This window comes from Micrasema longulum, unplaced genomic scaffold (genome assembly GCF_059751315.1).
Source record: "Micrasema longulum isolate JH-2025_06_02 unplaced genomic scaffold, ASM5975131v1 h1tg001842l, whole genome shotgun sequence".
Lineage (NCBI taxonomy): Eukaryota > Metazoa > Arthropoda > Insecta > Trichoptera > Brachycentridae > Micrasema > Micrasema longulum.
The window spans coordinates 563,539-582,600 of NW_028279016.1; the positions used below are offsets into that span (position 1 = coordinate 563,539).

Sequence of the window (19,062 nt, forward strand, 5' to 3'; positions counted from 1 at the left end):
AAGTTTAGTAATTTTTTTTAAATGTTAAAAAGAAAAAATACATTGAACATTGTTAGATTAGTGGACTATAAAATTCTGATGAATCCTCATAATGGAAAATAGGTTGAGTGGTGTTGAAATAATTTTGTATTTCCAATAATTGAATTATGCCCCCATAAAACGGTATTTGTGTTTTTATTTATTTTTTGAGTAATTCAAAAAAAACTTTTAGACAATGCAAGTCAATTTTGTTGTTTTTTAAAAATAAAATGATGCTTATTAAAAAAAAAATCCAATTGTCAATGGTAGCTCGCCTCTGTATATACCATACCATTTTACATTTAAATAAATCGGTTTTTTGTTTTTATGTTTTTTTTTTTCATTATTTCTAGGCACAATTAAATTATTTCCTCTACTACGGGGGATCGGGGGCTGCAAGTCGGAGCACATATTCAAAAATAAAAACAAAGTATTTACGAATATCTTTATTTGAATAATCATCAAATCTACATATTATCGCTGCACTCTGGATCAGTGAGATCCTAAACTTGACAAACTTAAGCACATGTATAAAAATAAGAGTAAAATAAGAAGAACGCAATTGTCGAGAACAGCGACGATTAAAATATGCAAAAATAGATATTCTCAGAAAAGCTACTCACTGCATGTTATATATATATTCATAACACAGTGACTACTCTAGGAATGCTACACAATTATATCAAAGGCAAATTGGTCGAACAAGGATTTGTATTAAAGTGAACAAGCTAAAAATATACATAATATGTATTATGTTCTTATCCTAATTTGTTACGCTGCACCATTCCAATGATATTTTAGCTAAATCAAATACCATAAAGCCAATTTTATCACTTTTATACCTGATACAAATATTAAACCTAAAAACTTTGTCTGAAATGGCACAATGTAGGTGCATTGTCAGGTTGGTAAATAGGGCTCCTCGGAGAGAGGAAGCCGGATATGGAGAAGTCTCGACTGAGTTTGTGCTCTCCCGCTACTACATGGAACTATGGTTCGGGAGTTCTCTACATTCCGGTTATCATAAGAAGGCTTTCATTCATTCACCATTAATTATTTAAATGACAACTTTTGATATAAATGCGTAATTATATTAACAATTAATTTATCAATTCAATAAAATACGTTTATACAATAAAATATGGAATCAGCGTTATCTATTACCATCCATGCAGCACAAACATGTCACTGCACACAAAGCGAATATTTGACAACTAGTTACATTAGCTACAGGGCGGGTATGACATTCTCGGGAGATGCGGAGTTGTGTAGCTCTTCCTCTGGAAAACACAATGTCTCCTCTACAATCATAACTCGAACCGGCGGTGAAAGTAACGGGAGTTATAGAAACCTAACATTATATGTAAAATTGCGGTTATTAAACCCTTAGAAGTAACGTAAAATGGCCAAGCTCCATCTCGGCTTACAGACTGGAGGTTGTTAATCTCTTAAAACAGAGGCGCTCGCTCAGCATTGATTTAGATGTACGACAGTAGCTGCAGATAACTAATGGTGGTCAGCAGCTGATGGATTGGAGAGTAGTGTATGATGATGCGACTACTTATGGGGACTTTAGCCAGAGGAAGCGGTCACTCCTCCTTCTCCAGCCTGCTCTGTCAGAGCTGCCTTGTTCTGTCTGACGATCTCTGCTCGACGCTCCTGCAAGAAATAAACTCAAATTACATACTGTATTAACTGAATTCTTCCCTGAATACAATTAAAATTAGATAAATGATCAAACTGAACATAATATGTACATATAATAGTCAAAGAAAATTCAATGTCGTACAAAATGTGTACAGAAAATATTATGTATTGAATTTTCTATAGAATTTGCTATGAATAGAATATCAAATCTTCTATAAACACATTTCTTTTATCACTAAAAAGTACGAGTTTATAATTTACATTAACTTTTTATAAAGAAGTCAGTGATAATTTGATACCGCATAACCTATTTTTTTTTTACAAAAATGTTTAATTGCGTAAAGTAATTTTAGCTAAGAGCTGTTAGTTTTTAATTATTTATATTTTAGATGTAAATAATGATAATTGATTCTTACACCACGCACAAGAGGTTTCCCTTTTTTTGATGTGGTATTCTATTCGTTTAGTTTTCTTCAGGTATATTTTCGCTTTATCATTTATTTATTTTGTAAAAAAATTGTAACTTATTAAACATGTTAAATAAATAAATTTAAAGAAATCCTATACCCCAGCAGTATTTTTGGTCGATTTAAATTGTAAGTAATATATTAACATAACTATGACTTAAGAAATGGCCTGAAAATTTAAATATTTCAGTAAACAATAAGAACTTAAGTATTTCTTTGTAACGATGTAGTAACTTATATTCACATGTAAGTTACTAATTAAAAATACTTGGTACACTTCCACTTATTTTTCGACCAATTAGCGCTTTCACCCTCTAATGGGCATCTTCAGACTGGTCCACAATAGAATTCCACCAAGAATTGTCAATAAATAATTTAAATCAAATTGAGTATTTATCTTTATTTGTAAAAAAAAAACTATTATGTTCCCCAGTAAAAAAAATATATAGTTGAGTGGTAATGCAGTATCACTGACAATTAAAAACATTAAGGCGCTGCAAAATTGGGTTAAAGATTTACAAAATGTTAGACTTCTCTCTATTACCAACGAGCATCTTGCTCCATTGCTCCTCCGTGGTGTAGGGGTCAAGACGCTTGACTCACACACGGAAGGTTCCGGGTTCGATTCCCGATGAGAAACACATAAATTAAAATGTGATTTTCATCAAGCCTGAGTGTTCTATGATGTAATTTACCGCTGTAATGGGGCCTCCTGGCCTGTTGTGGTGCAATTTTTTTAAAAATAATAATAACAATTTTATGCAATAATCATTTAAAATATTGCAGTACATAATATACAACATGTTAGAAAATTTTCTATCACATTTCTTCTTTGAATACATAATTTTTAAAATAAAAATGCAAATTGTTCAATTTCTTGTTCTTAGACAGTCGGGGTAAGAGTCCTACTAGATTTACTAGGATCCTGTTCAGGGAAGAAGGTTAACACAATATGGGCATTAGGCATTAAACAATAAAGATGTATGATGCGATAGAAAGGTTCGAGCCAAATAAGAATTAAATGTACCATGCAATTCAAAATAAAGCAGGTGCTAATTACTTGTTTTTTAATATTGTCTAATTTCTTCTGAATTTCTTTCTCCCTGTTCTGCTCGGCGATGGTCAGTTTGGTCTCCAGCTCTTTGCTGACCTCCTCAGACTTGTTGGTCTCCTGGATTTCGGCTGATGTCCTGACCTCTGCTATCTTCACAGTATTCTAGTGCGTGCATTGTAAGAAAAGCGTGTAAAGCAAACAACTTGATAGCCGAACTAAACAAAAATATTTAAAACACACGTGCGAATCTACGTAGATACTAAGTTTTTTAAACAATATATGTACATTTATTTGAGATCTTCTGCAAATAATGATGATCAAATATTAAATGTGCGCAATTATGTGTATTAACGACATCAGATTAAGATGATTATCATATAACAGCTTTAAAATTAGATTAGTATATTTGAATTTTCTGCATTGAAAAAAAGTGACGATCTGGATTAAGCCAGAGATCAAGCATAGCATTTTAAAATCACAAGGAAAACATATTTACTATTTGGATTTTGATACATATAGTGGAAATTAAAAAAAAAACAAAAAATTTATGTTTTTCATAAGCAATCGTATTTTGTTTCTGACAAAATTTTGAGATATTAAAGCCGTTTATAAAAATAAAATAAAACAACTGTAAATAAAGTGAACGATAATTTTAACGGTGAAATGACAATTATTTAAAGCTAAATTTGATCAAAATAATAAATTTGATGCATCTCACTTTGGAAAAAATTCAACAGAATTATTATCGTGATATTTTAGCCAATATTCGATGTTTGAAATCTTTCATCCGATGCAGTGGCGTTATACTTACGTGGTTGCGGAGTTTCTCCTTCTGTTCCAGTTCTATTTGCGCACGGCGGGATGACGCGAGGTCAAGTTTCTCCTGAATGCTGGTCTCCAATTGCTGGAACCTCTCGGAATTGTTTGTGCGGACTTTCTGGACTTGCTCCTCCTTTAGTATCGTGTAACATTTATATATTTACATTTAATGTTTTCGTGAAATGTGTGCATTTTATTTGACAATTGATGTAAAGGCTTTACTAGAGAAATAATAATTGTTAGTTGTTCGAGTTATTTAAAATATTTTTTGCGCAAATGTAGTTTTGATAGAATACTAAAAACTTATATACAGTCGAACTTGGTTATAACGATCAAGGAAATAGAGAGATCTTGGATGTAATAAGAAAACGTTTGTTGATATTTTAGTTTATGGTTTTCTCCATACATTCAATACGAGGTACTTCTCGGACATACTCTTACTAACTCTTAAATTGTTTAAAAACGTAATTTTTTAAAATAACAACCAAAGTAATAAAATTTAAATGGGCGGCTAACTTAGGACGGATGCCACTCGGCATCTGGATTGAATGACCTTTATGACACTATGTAAGTGTCTAAGTACCTATTTAGTGTTTTCGCCATAAATGTTGAAAAAATATTACACACATGGTTGAAATTGTGTGTAAAATATCCAAGCTTTGTGAACTCTGCGCCACATTACAATTTACGACTTCTTTTATAGTTTATGAATGACACCTGCATTTCAGGGGTTTTTACAACGCTTTTCAGTTTTTTTTTAATGTTCTTTGGTCAATGAATAATAAACATGACGAGTGGGTGATGTTTTTTTTATTTGAAAAAAAAAAATAATGGCGTGTCACCTTGAGGGTGTTTAGCCAAGTGGGTGATGTTAGATATATTAAAAACTAACCCTTTGATTATAAACATGTCTACTAACAAGAGAAAGTGTCTCTCAATTTGTGAAAAAGTAGCAATTATTTGTCAAATAGAATACGGTGCGAAAAATCTTGAAGTGTATGAAAAATCTTATCCACAGTGTCAATATTGTAGAAAAAATTGTTTATTTATCTGCATTTGATATTTAGAAAGTGGTATGTTTGTAAGCATTTATTATAATTTTCCTAAATAGTTTTTTTTTAAATTTCTATATGAAATGTAAGTATATTTATTTATTTATTTAGTGACAATGTGCAATGGTGATTGGATTTAAAAAAAAAAACCTCTGGTATAATGAGCAAATTTAGTCGGTCCCATTTTTCTCGTCGTAACCAAGTTTGACTGTATATTATATATGTCAAAAAATTTAAATTTTAATCAGATTTTTTTTACATAAAGTTGAAATTTAAAGTCAGTATTAAATTGAAATCTAAAAATTTGTTTCGATAGGAGACACAAAGTTCCCACCGTTACTGGCTCATAGTAAGACCTAACCATGATAGAAGATGAATTTTAATTTGTGTGTGTGTTAAATATATAATTGAATTTTATTATGTCAGTTAAATATTGAAGTAAAAACTGTGATTTTTGTATTACGCCTTAATCACTAATTTGGAGTACTGTACTCTGTATGATGTGATATATATATTTTTTAAACAGTTCCCATTTTCGATTCCTGTGGTTGTGTATAGAACCAGTTAAAACTGTCAAAAAGTTATATTGTTGGATGTTTTAAAACTACGAAGAAAGTTGTGCACAATTATTTATTAAATAAAAAAAACAGTGAAACAAAATATCCATGCACTGTGTAAACACAGACTAGAAGTTTGAATAATGTAAATTATGTTGATCTAACAACAACATCGAACACACAACATCAAAATGGATAGATGATTGATGAATAAGCAGAACAGTTCATGTCGGAGCTATAAATTGTGTTATTGAAATACAAAATACTACTCTGGAAAGTAACATTTAATATTTTAACATAAAGTTACAAACTTTTAAATGAGTGTACTCATATTTAATAACTGGGAATCTAAAAATATTTCCAGAGAGTGTTTGATAGGATACACAATTTACAGGGCCCGAGAAATGCCAAATATTTCCTTAAAAGTATTCCATTTTTGCAATAAACTCAAGTAATTAATTTTACTCACTAAATGAAATGAATCATTGTAAAACAAAAAAGATTTACACTGTTATTTCATCTTCACAATATGCACATAAGTATAAACTCTTATGACATTTTAAAGAAGTTCACGACACTGCAGTTGTTAATCTTTTTTTAACACTAGAGAAATTCAAATATGAATTGAAAATTCTGGAAAAAGTATCTCTGCTATAAAAAAATGTTTTAAAATAAATTGGATAAAAATAATAACATACATGTTCCTTCAGCCTGTCCAACATCTTCTTTAGGTTCTCATCCCTCTGTGCAGCGGCGGTGGTAAGTTTACCTTCGATGGCTTTCCAGATTTCGCCAGTTTGCTGTTCTAATGAGAGCCTTTAAAAAAAAAAAAATATTTCAATACATGATAAAAAAATATGCAGATATTATTTTTATGGGTTATCGTGTATTGCCTACATTGTAATCTTAACTAAAACTTCAGATCACATTGTAATGTCCATTATCAGGGTTGACGGATGCTGCAATGCGATCTGAAAAGTCGTCAAATAGTGCAACCGGTACAATAACCCAGAATAAACCAAATCTGCATCCAAACATCCATATGAGCCCATTGCAGGTAAAGTGAGCTAACTAACTGATATTTTAAATGTGAAGTAATGTCATCGGTTATTATTACACTTCTGTAATCAGATAATCCAACAACCCCTTTTTCTTGGTTCTTTATGAACAAAACATCCATGAACAATGTAAAAATATGTATTTAATTAATATATAAATTGTATTTAGTAGTAATATTGTATATTTATATTTGTTATCTGAATAAAACTTAAAAAAAAAAAAAATGTTGATTAAAATGATAAAAACAGTTAGGTAAAAAAAATAGGCAAAAAGCTCACAGACTTTGACACAGTTTGACCATTTTTTAGTTAGTTCACTTCACTTGCAACAATCTCATATATTATAAGAAATTAAAGTTTACAAATTCTTGATACATAAAAATCAAAAGATGGATGAATAAAATAAAAACGGATGTTCGTATACAATAAATGTTACAAAGAACATATTATGTAAGCCTCCAAAACAATGTCCATGTTTAAGATGAACATGTATAACTGGATTTTATCAAAGGGAAGAGACTACCTGTATAAAATTGCAGCGGGAATAAATTATCGAAATATGTTTTCTAAATTATTGTATTAAATATTGTACCATATAAATGAAATATTATTGTTATCTTACTTAATTATTTTATTTATATTATGGACAATTATTTATAAATTGTATTATGAATTATTCAAATATTAAATTACAAATTTTAGATACACGATCTTAATTTTGCTATACCATGTATGGATGTAGTTATGCAAAAAGCGTACAACCCTCAAAATGCTAAAAATGAATAATGCCGGTTTCGATAGCATACTACGATAGCTTTATGTGCTGAAAACGTCCAAACTCCAAGTGATATACTTTTTTGCCAATTAATGAAATTTCTAACCCATATCACGGCTATCACTGTTATATTCACTTTAAAAACGTCCAAGTGCTTTGACTGTTTTCCGCGGCTTTTTAAAAAAAATAAGTTATTTAATTAGCAAAAATGTATAGCACTTGAAGCTTGGACGTTTTCAGCACATAAAGATACCATAGTATGCTATCGAAACTGGTACTTAACTAATTTTTAGCATTTTGAGGGTTAGACGCTTTGTGCATAACTATGTCCATATTATTAAGTACCTATCTGTATTATGTTTTTTGATAAGCATTAATTTTTATTTTGTATATTAATGTGTGTCATAACATTTATAAATCTATCTTTGCGTTGATTTTTAGCATATTAGAGTCCCGACTTAACACAGATTTCGTTAGCAAGTTGAGACGTAAAAAATAATAACTGAGCAATAATGGAATAATGTGTATTAATAAATAAATAAACAAAAAGTTATCACTTAAACCAGTAAAAAACAAATTAATTATAAGCCCCCTATAATATTTTTGTTCTTAAATAAATTATCTGTTGCAATTTCAGATAATATGTAGTGAATTTATATATTATTTACATATAATAATACTTCAAGAAAAAATACAAATATTTCTTATAACTTCACAGTTCTTACCTAGTCTTTTCAACTCCCTCGAGATGGTCCTTGACCTTGGAGCGCAGATCACTAATATAGGCCTCCCGTTTGCCTACATGTGTCTCCATCTTGGCGTCCAGCGCCTCTTTAGTGCTGGAGATGAACATGTTAGTCTGTTCGTCTTTCTTGCGGGATGCTTCTTCGATTTTGGCCATCTTCACAGCAATAGCTGCCATCTTAGATGCCTCCAGGGACTGAAATTTTTATTAATTGATGTGTTAAAACCATTGATATAACACAAAGAAAAACCCGTGAGGAAATTTAGCCCTACGGAAAATTGTATTCAAAAAATGTTTTCTTGCGCGCGGTAAAAATTAGAGCATTAAATTGTACGGCAAAGTTTGTAGAAAATGCACAAAAAAAAAAACACACTACTTTGAACGACGTCACTGGTTCATATGTACCAACCAATGATATGAGAGCTGTGAAGGATATCCGGTTTGCTTACCGTAAACGATCCAATTGGAAGAACTGATGTCACATGCGGAGTTATTTCAGAAATACAAAACTTTAAAAACTCAGCGCTGATAATACAATATATAAAATAAGAATTATTTTTTTGGCTTAGTTTAATGGTCTATTAACAAATAAAAAATATATACTTAAAAAATCTGAACTTCCTCATTGGACTAGGTGGGAGTGGAAGAGGAATAGAGATGGTTAAAGTTAAATTTGATCCCGTGATCGCATGAAAGACAATGACTTGTTATCAAAGAAATCAAAACTGGCATAATTGTTGGCAGACTGAAGAATTCTAGGCAAGGCAAGACAGGCATGCAAAAATATCAGATTTATACGGAAGATCTTGAAGAGAAGATTTATTTAAGATAGTTTCTAGCTCATCATAAGTATATGTGCTTCTGGATAAGTCTAAAAACATCCAGCCTATTTTTCTAAAAAAATCTATGTTGAACTGATTCAATATGTTTGATGTGGACATCATAATACTGCCAGCCTAAGCGAAAAGGCAGGTTTTTGACTAAAAACACAAAATGAGTTAAATATACGGTAATGAATTAGTGCCGTAGTGAACGGTGATGCGGCAGATAGCCGTCGTAACAGTGACTAGAGAGTGGTTTCCTAGGAAAACGGTGTTGATAACACCGTTAAAAAATAAAACCACTCTCTAGTCACCGTTACGTCGGCAGTTTACCGCATCACCGCTCACTATGGCCGTTAAGATACAGGCACAGCTGTCCTAGGAAACCCTAGCTTAAGTCTAAGTCGTAGAGTAATGTTTGACGTGTTCGCCTACCATGTTAGAGGTCCTAGGTTTGATTTCTGGCAGGTAACCTGAGAGTAGACATAGAGAAAAAAACATTTCAGTGTTCCGTTGTGGCATTGTTAAGGCACTTAATATGTATCTTACCATCCTCCTGTCTTCCGCGGCTTTCAACTTCTCTTCGATCTCCTCAGCTGACACAGTCTTGGCTCCCGGAGACAGTGGTCGCTTGGGCACCAGCGGGGAGCTAACCGGCTCTGCGAGAATCACCTCGTATGCCAGACCTCCTTTGGACATCTCCTGACATCTGATCTCTGTCGCTGTAAACAAAGAAAATAACTGGTTAGTAATGAAACACAAACAAAAATAATTTTCAAACATGTTCTCATGAGATGCAATAAAAAAATGATTTTAATATTATAAATGAATCCATATTACATGGAATGTTCTCCGAATTTTGGAAAACATATGTAATTCCAATACCAAAAATAAAAAAAAATAATTGTGAAGATTATGGACTAATTAACACCCTTTTTACAATGAATACTAGTTAACTTTTTGGAACAAGGGGATGTGTTAAGTAAAGAACAATGTGGATTCAGAATAAAAAAATTCTGCAAAATGGCTACCTTGTTTTAAAAAACTGGAACGAGGAAACCGACAAAAACATGTTCATAATTGCAGTTTTCTTGGATCTCAAAAGAACCTTTGAAACAAATGACAGAAATATTTTTTTAAGAATTTAAGCGAATAGGAATAAAAGGAACAGCAATAAAATGGTTCAACGAGTATCTGAGTCACAGATTAAAAATAACGAAAGTGAATGACGAAGTTACTGAGCAGCTAAAAATAGCATTGGGAGTACCACAAGGATCTGTTTTCGGACCAGTTATTGAAGAGACATTCAAATATTCTAAAATAAGACTCTTTGCAGACGATACACGACAACGAGACAAAAAAAGATACGGTTTAAGGACAGACCAGCGAAGTTTCTAAATAAAAATCATACATATTAAATTGTGGTACAACAAAAGGGTGTGTTTATGTGTATTTGTGTGAGTGTAAGTGTATAGGAGTGTTTGTGTGTATGTGGGAGTAAGTGTTCAGGTGTGTTTAAGTGTGAGCATCATTAAATAGCAAGTGGGATCGTATCGCAGAAATTGAATCATGATCTAAATAATGTATCTCTATAGCTAAAAATTAATAAATTAAAATTAAATACAACCAAAACAAAATATATGAATATAGGAAACAAAATAATAGAAGTAACGCGGTCAATTGTAGTAGATAATGAGAAACTGAATGAAGTTAGTGAAATGAAATATTTGGGTGTAATGATGGATTCCAAACTTACATTTCATGAAAATACTAAGATGTAACGAAAAAGAATTTTGTAAAAAAAACTTCAATTTTGGGAAGAATTAGAAGATTTGTTGAATAATTTAACATTCATGCAAAACTATTTATAACAATTTATTGAACCACACACAAACTATCATAGCAGCATATTATTTTAATCAAACCAAGAAAATTTAAACAAACTAACTAACTAATCTAACCACATTACAGAACAAAGCTTTAAGAATTATTTGGAAAAAAAAGGCATACAAGTGTAAATTTTCATCATCATTCCCTTTTCGCACCTAATAGTGCATATGGCACTAGATTGGTACACCAATCGCTGCATATCTCGATCAATTTGTAACATGAAGGTAAGGTGATCAGTCTTACGCTTCAGGTACCAGTCCAGGGTATATGAAATATTCTAGAGTGAAAACACCATTTTAAATAAATGTTTTATTTCAACCATGCCGGGAATAGAACCCGAGACCTCTTGCATGGTAGGCATTCGCGCTAACCATTACGCCATAAGGCCGACAGGTGTAAATTTTATGTTAAATTAATTAAAAGCACCAACATATAAGCAAATACTATTTTACAATACGATGATATTTGTGAATAAATTTATTAATTACAAAAAAAAACACTTAATTTTGGAAAAAAATTAAAGAAAAAAAATACAAAATTTAAACAGACGGTCAAGAAATATGTGTTAAACAACTCATAAATGAACTATATGAACATTGTTATTATTAGAGCACACATAAGAATATGCTTATGTGTGTCCTATTTTAAGATTCAAAAACAAAAAATAAACATTAAATAAATCCCAGTTATACAGCAAGTTTTCCAATTTCAATATTATTTTCTGAATTATTTCAACTTAAAAAATAAATATTAGATAGTACATAGAATATATATTACAAAATAAAACATTCAAAAGGGGAAACATCTGTAGGTACAACTCCCATAGATTGATGATACACACAATGAGCATCGACCAAAGAAAGAAACTTAGCATTTTCTGTTCAATACAATACATAATATGCAAGACCAACTTATTACACAAAAGACGGTAACTCCTCATAGCGAAATTGATGACATATCCAGTATAAAGCTCTGGAGTGCATCAACTTCATAGAGACGATCTATAAAAGGACCATAGGGTGTGGTAACATAGTTCAGTTCAGTGTTCATCTAGCCACATCATCCAGTTCAATTCAGTTCTCGCTGTGCTGTAATCTATTCACAGAGTAATAAATGTATAAATTATTATTATTTATTTATTAATTACATTATACATACATTTGTTAAGGACAGAGACAAAGTTTATAGCGACACAATCAGGAACGACCCATGTCTGTAAACTTGCTAAAACTCGCTAGAAAATCTGTGTTGAGTCGGGGCACTTGCAATGCATTCATAACCATACATTCACACACATATATACATATATATTCGCACATACACATTTATATTATATTTTATACAAACATATACATATATATTAAGTTTATACACGTCATTGATACTTTATACATTATTACATTTATGAATACATATTGATCATTTACCAGTAAATACACATCAACAACGTTTCTTCTGTCATCTACAACAGGTGTAGGAGCTCCCTTAACAAAAAAAAACAAAAAAATTAAAAAAATCGTACACATGTATATTTTTACGTTAATTCCATCTGTTGATTTATGTTAGATAATAAATAAAATAAAATAATAAATTAAAATAGTGAATGTTACACACCAGTGTGTAAAGTGATCAATTAAACTAGGCAATGTCGAGTCATAAGACCTGTAAATGTCTAAACTTACATATTACTTTCAAATTTACTCCTTATTGTAATATCCTAGAAATTAAATCCCAATACATGTCTACAAACATTTGGATACACTAAAAATATTATTAATTTCCGAAAATTCATTTTTGTATTAAAATTACATAATGGCACCGTAGAGCAAAACAGTTTTGGGTTTAAAAAAAAAATGCTTAAATTTTCATTTGAAAAGACTTATATATTTATTAATTTTTTTCCACATTATAAACAACAATAAATAATAAAAATAATGTGTCCTCCCTGGGATTACCAGTACCGAGAACAACAATACATTAAAAAAAAATTACATGTGAGAATATATAAAGAAGATTTAATATACAGAGAGAAATTAGAAAATGTTACGACAGTTTATATTTAATTTCTGTATACCTATATTATTTATATTAAAAAATGCACAATAAAGGAACAAAAAAAACATATACTATACGTTTGTGGAGCAGGGTACATATTATGATGAGAAGTAAACAATTATCTTCAATTTTATCTACAAAGTAAAATTAAGTTTTCTGTATGAAAAATATAATATGTTTACAATTTTATTTTTCTAAACATATTCAATTATCGGTTACCGACTAAGATAATGTGAATATTCATACAAATATACACACTTTCGTAGATTTTTTATTTTATTTATTGAAAAAAAATATTGTCAAAATAAGTATAAAATTACAAAATGGTTGGTACATACATAATTACCAATAACGTTTCTACCTCTTTAATAGAGTGAAAACTCGTGTTTAGAGAGGGACTTCATTTTACATTTATTTTTATCTATTTTTATTTATTTATAAATATCGACATTTGTATATACCGTCTCAGTATATACCTACCGATGAAGGTAGCCGTTCATAATCGCAGCCCAGGTGATTCAATATTGGTTTGGGCTAATAAGACAATCAATTTTACTTTTACACACCTCTGCTATCCATTTTTTGAAAATTTTCTCGTTACTAATTGTTTTAATGGATGGTGGAAGTAGGTTATATATTTTAATTGCGTAATACTCAAAATCCCTTTGCCCGAAAGTGGTATTACTTTGTATTTGTTTAAGTTGATTAATATTTAAACAGTTATAGACCTCTTTGAGACAGGAAAATGTCTGGTTTAAGACAATATAAAAGTCTAGGCACATACAGGACTTATGTCCGGACATATTTATGGATAAATTTTTCTACAGAGGCTTTCTCATTAATTTGCACCTTTATTAAAAATGCAAAGAACCACGCTACATTCGCCGTGAGTAAACATCGTCAATTTATTCAAGAAAATTTGAAAAGGATTGATTTTCGGGCCAGACGTGTTGGCGCCTCCCGAGCCGCATAGCGGATATATACGCGATCGATTCATCGCTAAATGACTCAACTTATTGAATTATTCGATAGTGAAATATATCCGAAATAACGCGTAGGTCGTCAAGTCTTGACTAAGAAAAACGGCTACAAAATCAGAACCAAAGTTTTGAGAAAAAGGCAAAGAAACTAATTTCAGAAGTCGTTCTGAATTTATTCTTCAAAAACGCACAAATAATGGAAGGTAGAAATATACATTTAAAACTTAAAAGCCCTTTCTGGCAAGGTCGAACCAAATACTTTTTTTGAAAGTTGTGGCTAATTGCCAAATGGAAATGTCTTCCAACCAACCAATAAAGTAAAAGGTGTTATATAATACGTATAAATAATTTTAGTTACCAATACGTACGCGATAAAAAATTGAATTGATACAAACATAGAACTATAAAGTAATATGTGAGGGCATATGCAATGAAGAATATCGATACTAGTCTTCAATCGGAAAAGATAATAAAGAGAGAGGAAAAAGAGATTAAGGAAGAAAGGAATATTTCTTCAGGGGTGCTATTCTGAATCCTCTTGCAGGTGTAGAGGAGATTACTATTGTGCATAACGTGGGGATTTTTATTTTTTGTATACGACTACATATTGCGTCATATATGGCCATACTGATTATTAAACGTCAAATTTCGTAAGAAATAGTAAAAAGAAAATAATACTATATACACGTTCATCATCATTCCTTTTCCGCACCCAATGGTGCATAGGGCGCTGCTTCGGTACACTAACCGCAGCGCGTCATTATTTACATTATTTTATTACACAAAGGTAAGAAGTCTTTCGCTTCAGGTGCCAGGCCAGGGTCTATGAAAAATTCTGGTGTAAAAACACCTGGTAAAAAATATATTTTATGTCAATCATGTCGGAATTCGAGCCCGAGACCTCTTGCGTGGTAGGCAAACGTGCTGACCATTTGGCCACGAGATGGACTTAACACACTCGTATTATCCGATATTCTTCATGCACATGTGGCAATAATAAGGAAGTTCAGTGGTTTTTTATTACTTTTTAAATTATTTGTTGATAGACAGCCGAGTAAAAATTAAAAAACAATCATTTGAATTAGGTCGTGGTCCTGTGGCTAGTGTCTCGGACTCACATACCAAAGGTCTGTGGTTCGAATCCCACTCTACCCCAACTTGATTCCCATTTTCTAATAGTGAGTTATTTACAACTCGTTAAAAATGGCCCTCAAAAATAAATATTTGGGTAAATCATAAAAACGCAAATATTTGTTTAAAAAAAAAAAAATTACCTACGTATCGTATTATCAGCGCAGTGATTTTTTAAAGTTTTGTATTTCTGAAATTACTCCACGAGAGCCGTCTCAAGTTCTCTTCCGCTTCTTACCGGACAGTTCTGCCGTTAGCTTACCGTAAACCGGAAATCTTTCTTAACTCTCTTATCATTGGCTGATTCATATGAACCAGTGACGTCGTTCAAAGTAGTCCGGTTTAATTCAAATTTGTCATGTTTATATATTTTTCATCAATTATATGTGAACACGACATGCACAAATAAGTATAAAAAAAAGTTTTTATACATCTGAGGAGATTATCAGACCCAATTGAAAAGTAGATAATCCAACTGTTTATCGTTTGGAGATGAGTCCGCCTCGTAGTGTAGCGGTTGTTATTTTAATATTTTATTTTTTACATATTTAATTATTTTAACAAAATTAACTGACTTTTTTTTTCTATATTTGGAGATATAACATTGATTTGAAAATTCACTAAAATCAAATATGTCATACGGTTAAATATTAATTACATTATTTTTATTTGCCAGTCTACAATCAAATCAAAAAGAACCTTTTTCTATATCCTATATTAATTTTCTTTTATCAGTATTACATATATGGGTTCCGATGCTGATTATTCAACTATATGCTAACGTGCTATATATTATGGTGATGGTACTTATTGGTAATGATTGATATCTGAGGAACAACATATCTTTAAAAAAAATATAGTACTTAAGAATTTTCTGTACTTCGTCAATTTCAAGCAGATGACTATCCATGGCAGTGATCGCCACACGGTAGCTCGCCGAGGCTTTTTCGGTGGCTCGCGTATGATATTAAATTTGCCTAGTAAATGTGCTAAATTTCAACGAAATGCTTACAAGGCTGCTGTCAACGTTTTCCACTATGAAGGTTATTAAGAGTAAATATAAAAACAGACTCACAGATTTACATCTTGATAATTGCATTCGGATGGGAGTGACAAAGTACTCACCGAGAATTGAAAAAAATGTGGAGAAAAGTGAATGCCATTCTTTTCACTAATCATTTTTACTCTTTATTTTTAATTTTATTATATTGTAATTTTTAATCACACCTATTTTCAATTATTGTTTTGATTATACATAAATATTTGAGGTATGCATTTTATGTTTTATTGTTAATCTGATGTTCTAATTTATATAAACTAATATAAAAATATTATGTATAGTACGATAAGGGCCTATGATAAAAAAACTATAAAGAAGGAATTTCTATAGGTAGCTCACCAGAGAAGTTTAATTTCTGAAAGTAGCTCACATCCTTATTGAGTTTCATAAGGTGTTATAATATTATGCATATTTGTGATATGTCATAATATGCCACCAGGGTGCTTTGTAGAATGCACTACTTGTAAGAAGAAAGCATACACCATGTTTACAGATAAGAAAATTAAAAAAACAATAGGCATGTCTTACTGGTTGGCCCTAGGCACGCTACTGCGGAAGTTATGCCATTGAGGATGCATTAGTAATTTTATGATCGCGCGAGGTTATTCCACCGATTGGAAAAATCATTGCCAAATGGTTTAAGATCGATTTAATTCATCATAAAAAGAAAATCGGAATATACGACAGGTATAGTAATAGGGAAATAATAAAATAATTAGAAAAACTAATTGTATTTTCAAAATCAATATGGATATTGTGGAGAAATGTTTTCATACATAACATTGAAATTCGTGACGACGTTCTATAAAAATTTAAACGGTCACAAAGTTAAAAATTAACATGAATCGTGACGTATTAGGGGCGAGTCCAATGTAATTACCATTCTGGGAATTCAAAACTGCAAATTTAAAACTATTTTTTATGCTACTAATAAGTGGTAAATTTTTTATTTTTTTTATCGACATTATTTCATTGATCCTTATTACGTTATATTTCTCTGTTATGATAAGTTTAGACGATAAAAAATATTTTTATTTTAGCAAAAAACCTTCGAAAAGAGATACTTAATAATTAATGATATGTCTAGATTAAAATAAACACCGGGGTTTAAAAAGAAACCTACAAAATATAAGATCCGGAGGGAAGGCAAGGGTTTTTGGGTTTCAGACACTTATACAAGGGGCTTCAGGGCCAAACCCCGGAAACTTTAGAGGAACATTCCTCAAGGTAAACCTTAAATTTTTTTAAATATTAAGGTTTACCTTGTTTTTTGAAATTTACTTATACAAACTGAAAATTGAGTAAACCCTTAATTTCTCGGACTAGCATCCCTTCCGCAAACCCCTACCCCTCCCCTACCCAACGGCTTCCCTTGACCGCGTCCGGTGCGTATCGCTTCGTTGGTCAAATACGTTTTTTATCATTTTTTTGTAGGGGAGGGAGTAGGGTTTGTAGAAGGGATACAGTAAAAGCATATCACAAAAAAAAGTTTTTTGAAAAAATTCATCAGGAAATTTTTCAAAGTTTACCATGAGATTTTTTTTCCTGAAGTTTCGCGGTCAGGTCCTGAAACATTGTGGATATGAATATGTTGTTTTTTTTTTGCCGAGTTTATTAGAAAACTGACAAAAAATAAAATAACGTTTATCATTATTTAAAGATTGGTTGTGACATGTAATTTAAAATAAATATCGGTAAATAACTGGCACCTAGCTAGTCTACGCATATTTATTTATAAAATATTAAGAAATCGCTAAATAATTTTTTTATTGTGATGATTACATTTCCGCGATTTTTTCAGTATGTAAAAAATAATTTTACCCTAAACCTATTCATTAAAAAAATCATATTGATGCGTGGAACCGTTCAAGAAACATTATTTGGCGAAATAGAGTTCATGATAAAGACAAACGAAATAATACATTAAATCTCTTGCCTGAGTCATTAGGGAGAATGACTAAACAGGGAGTAAGAATGCCTTTATAAAAGGGATTAGGCACCACTCAAATACATAATTTATGTGCTTACTGGAACAGTGAGTGCCTTAAATAAATAACTAAGTGTTTTCATAGTAATAAATTATTTATTTGTTTGTAGAGTAAATATTACAGAATATTATATAAATATATTTACTAGAATTATTCATAACTATTTTTGCTACACGGAAGAAATGGGTGATTTATTCATATTGAAAATTGAGCAGCCTTCTGTGTGTGGTGGGACGTGGGACAGAGGGAGGCTCATTATATTCACGGGAAAATACGTTTCGTAATGAAAACAGCCATTACTGTATTAAGAAGGCTCCGGCGGACGATTAGGGAGCGCTATTCCCCGAACGACGGATACAACTAACAAACACACACAAAGTACACATAGTATTCTTCAGAAAGCCGTTGGAAGAATAGGCGGTACGTAAAATTTCCTAGTTTACATACCAATTAAAAGTTTATTCTCTTCAACATAATAAAAAAGGGCAGGGCGTTGGGGGTAGAATAAAAATTAAATTAAATAAGGAAAAAGATAATCTTGTATGAACGCAATATTTTTTTTTTCCGTAAGAATGTTCCCCGACTTATTAAATATTTTCTAGCGAGTCGGGGCAAAATGCAGAGATGGGTTGTTCCCGGTCGTGTCACTTAGAGCTGTGTCATTGTGACAAAGTTTTTATTAGAAAAATATATTGTTTACTTCAAATCCATAAAGACAACATACAAAGAAGTGTTTCTAAGTCACAAAGCGTAAGTACGAGATCTAGAAATTAAAAACAACAACAGCGCGACATCATTATACGAGTACTTTCAGAGGGATATTTTTCTTTAATGAAATGAACAAAGGAAATAAAAGGCGCAGTCAGGAACACAACATATTTAAGAAATAAGTAAAACATATTCATAATTATTATTTTTTTAACACCCATTGATAACACGGCATAG

General features: G+C 31.3%; 1 protein-coding gene across 8 annotated transcripts in view; it reads right to left on the reverse strand.

Annotated features, from left to right (window-relative positions):
- Positions 1-451: 451 nt before the first annotated feature.
- stai (stathmin) overlaps positions 452-19,062 on the reverse strand; it is a 104,980-nt gene continuing 86,369 nt past the window's right edge. For 3 of the 8 annotated variants that reach the window (XM_088238238.1, XM_088238239.1, XM_088238237.1), the window contains exons 3-8: positions 9,563-9,735; positions 8,173-8,387; positions 6,313-6,430; positions 3,998-4,138; positions 3,193-3,348; positions 452-1,677 (exon numbers count right to left, since the gene is read on the reverse strand). In XM_088238238.1, coding sequence (XP_088094364.1) covers positions 1,591-1,677; positions 3,193-3,348; positions 3,998-4,138; positions 6,313-6,430; positions 8,173-8,387; positions 9,563-9,735 — 890 coding nt within the window. In that variant the 3' untranslated portion in view covers positions 452-1,590. The remainder of the gene's footprint in view (positions 1,678-3,192; positions 3,349-3,997; positions 4,139-6,312; positions 6,431-8,172; positions 8,388-9,562; positions 9,736-19,062) is intronic. The other 5 variants (XM_088238241.1, XM_088238242.1, XM_088238240.1 and 2 more) reach the window with 2 other exon arrangements.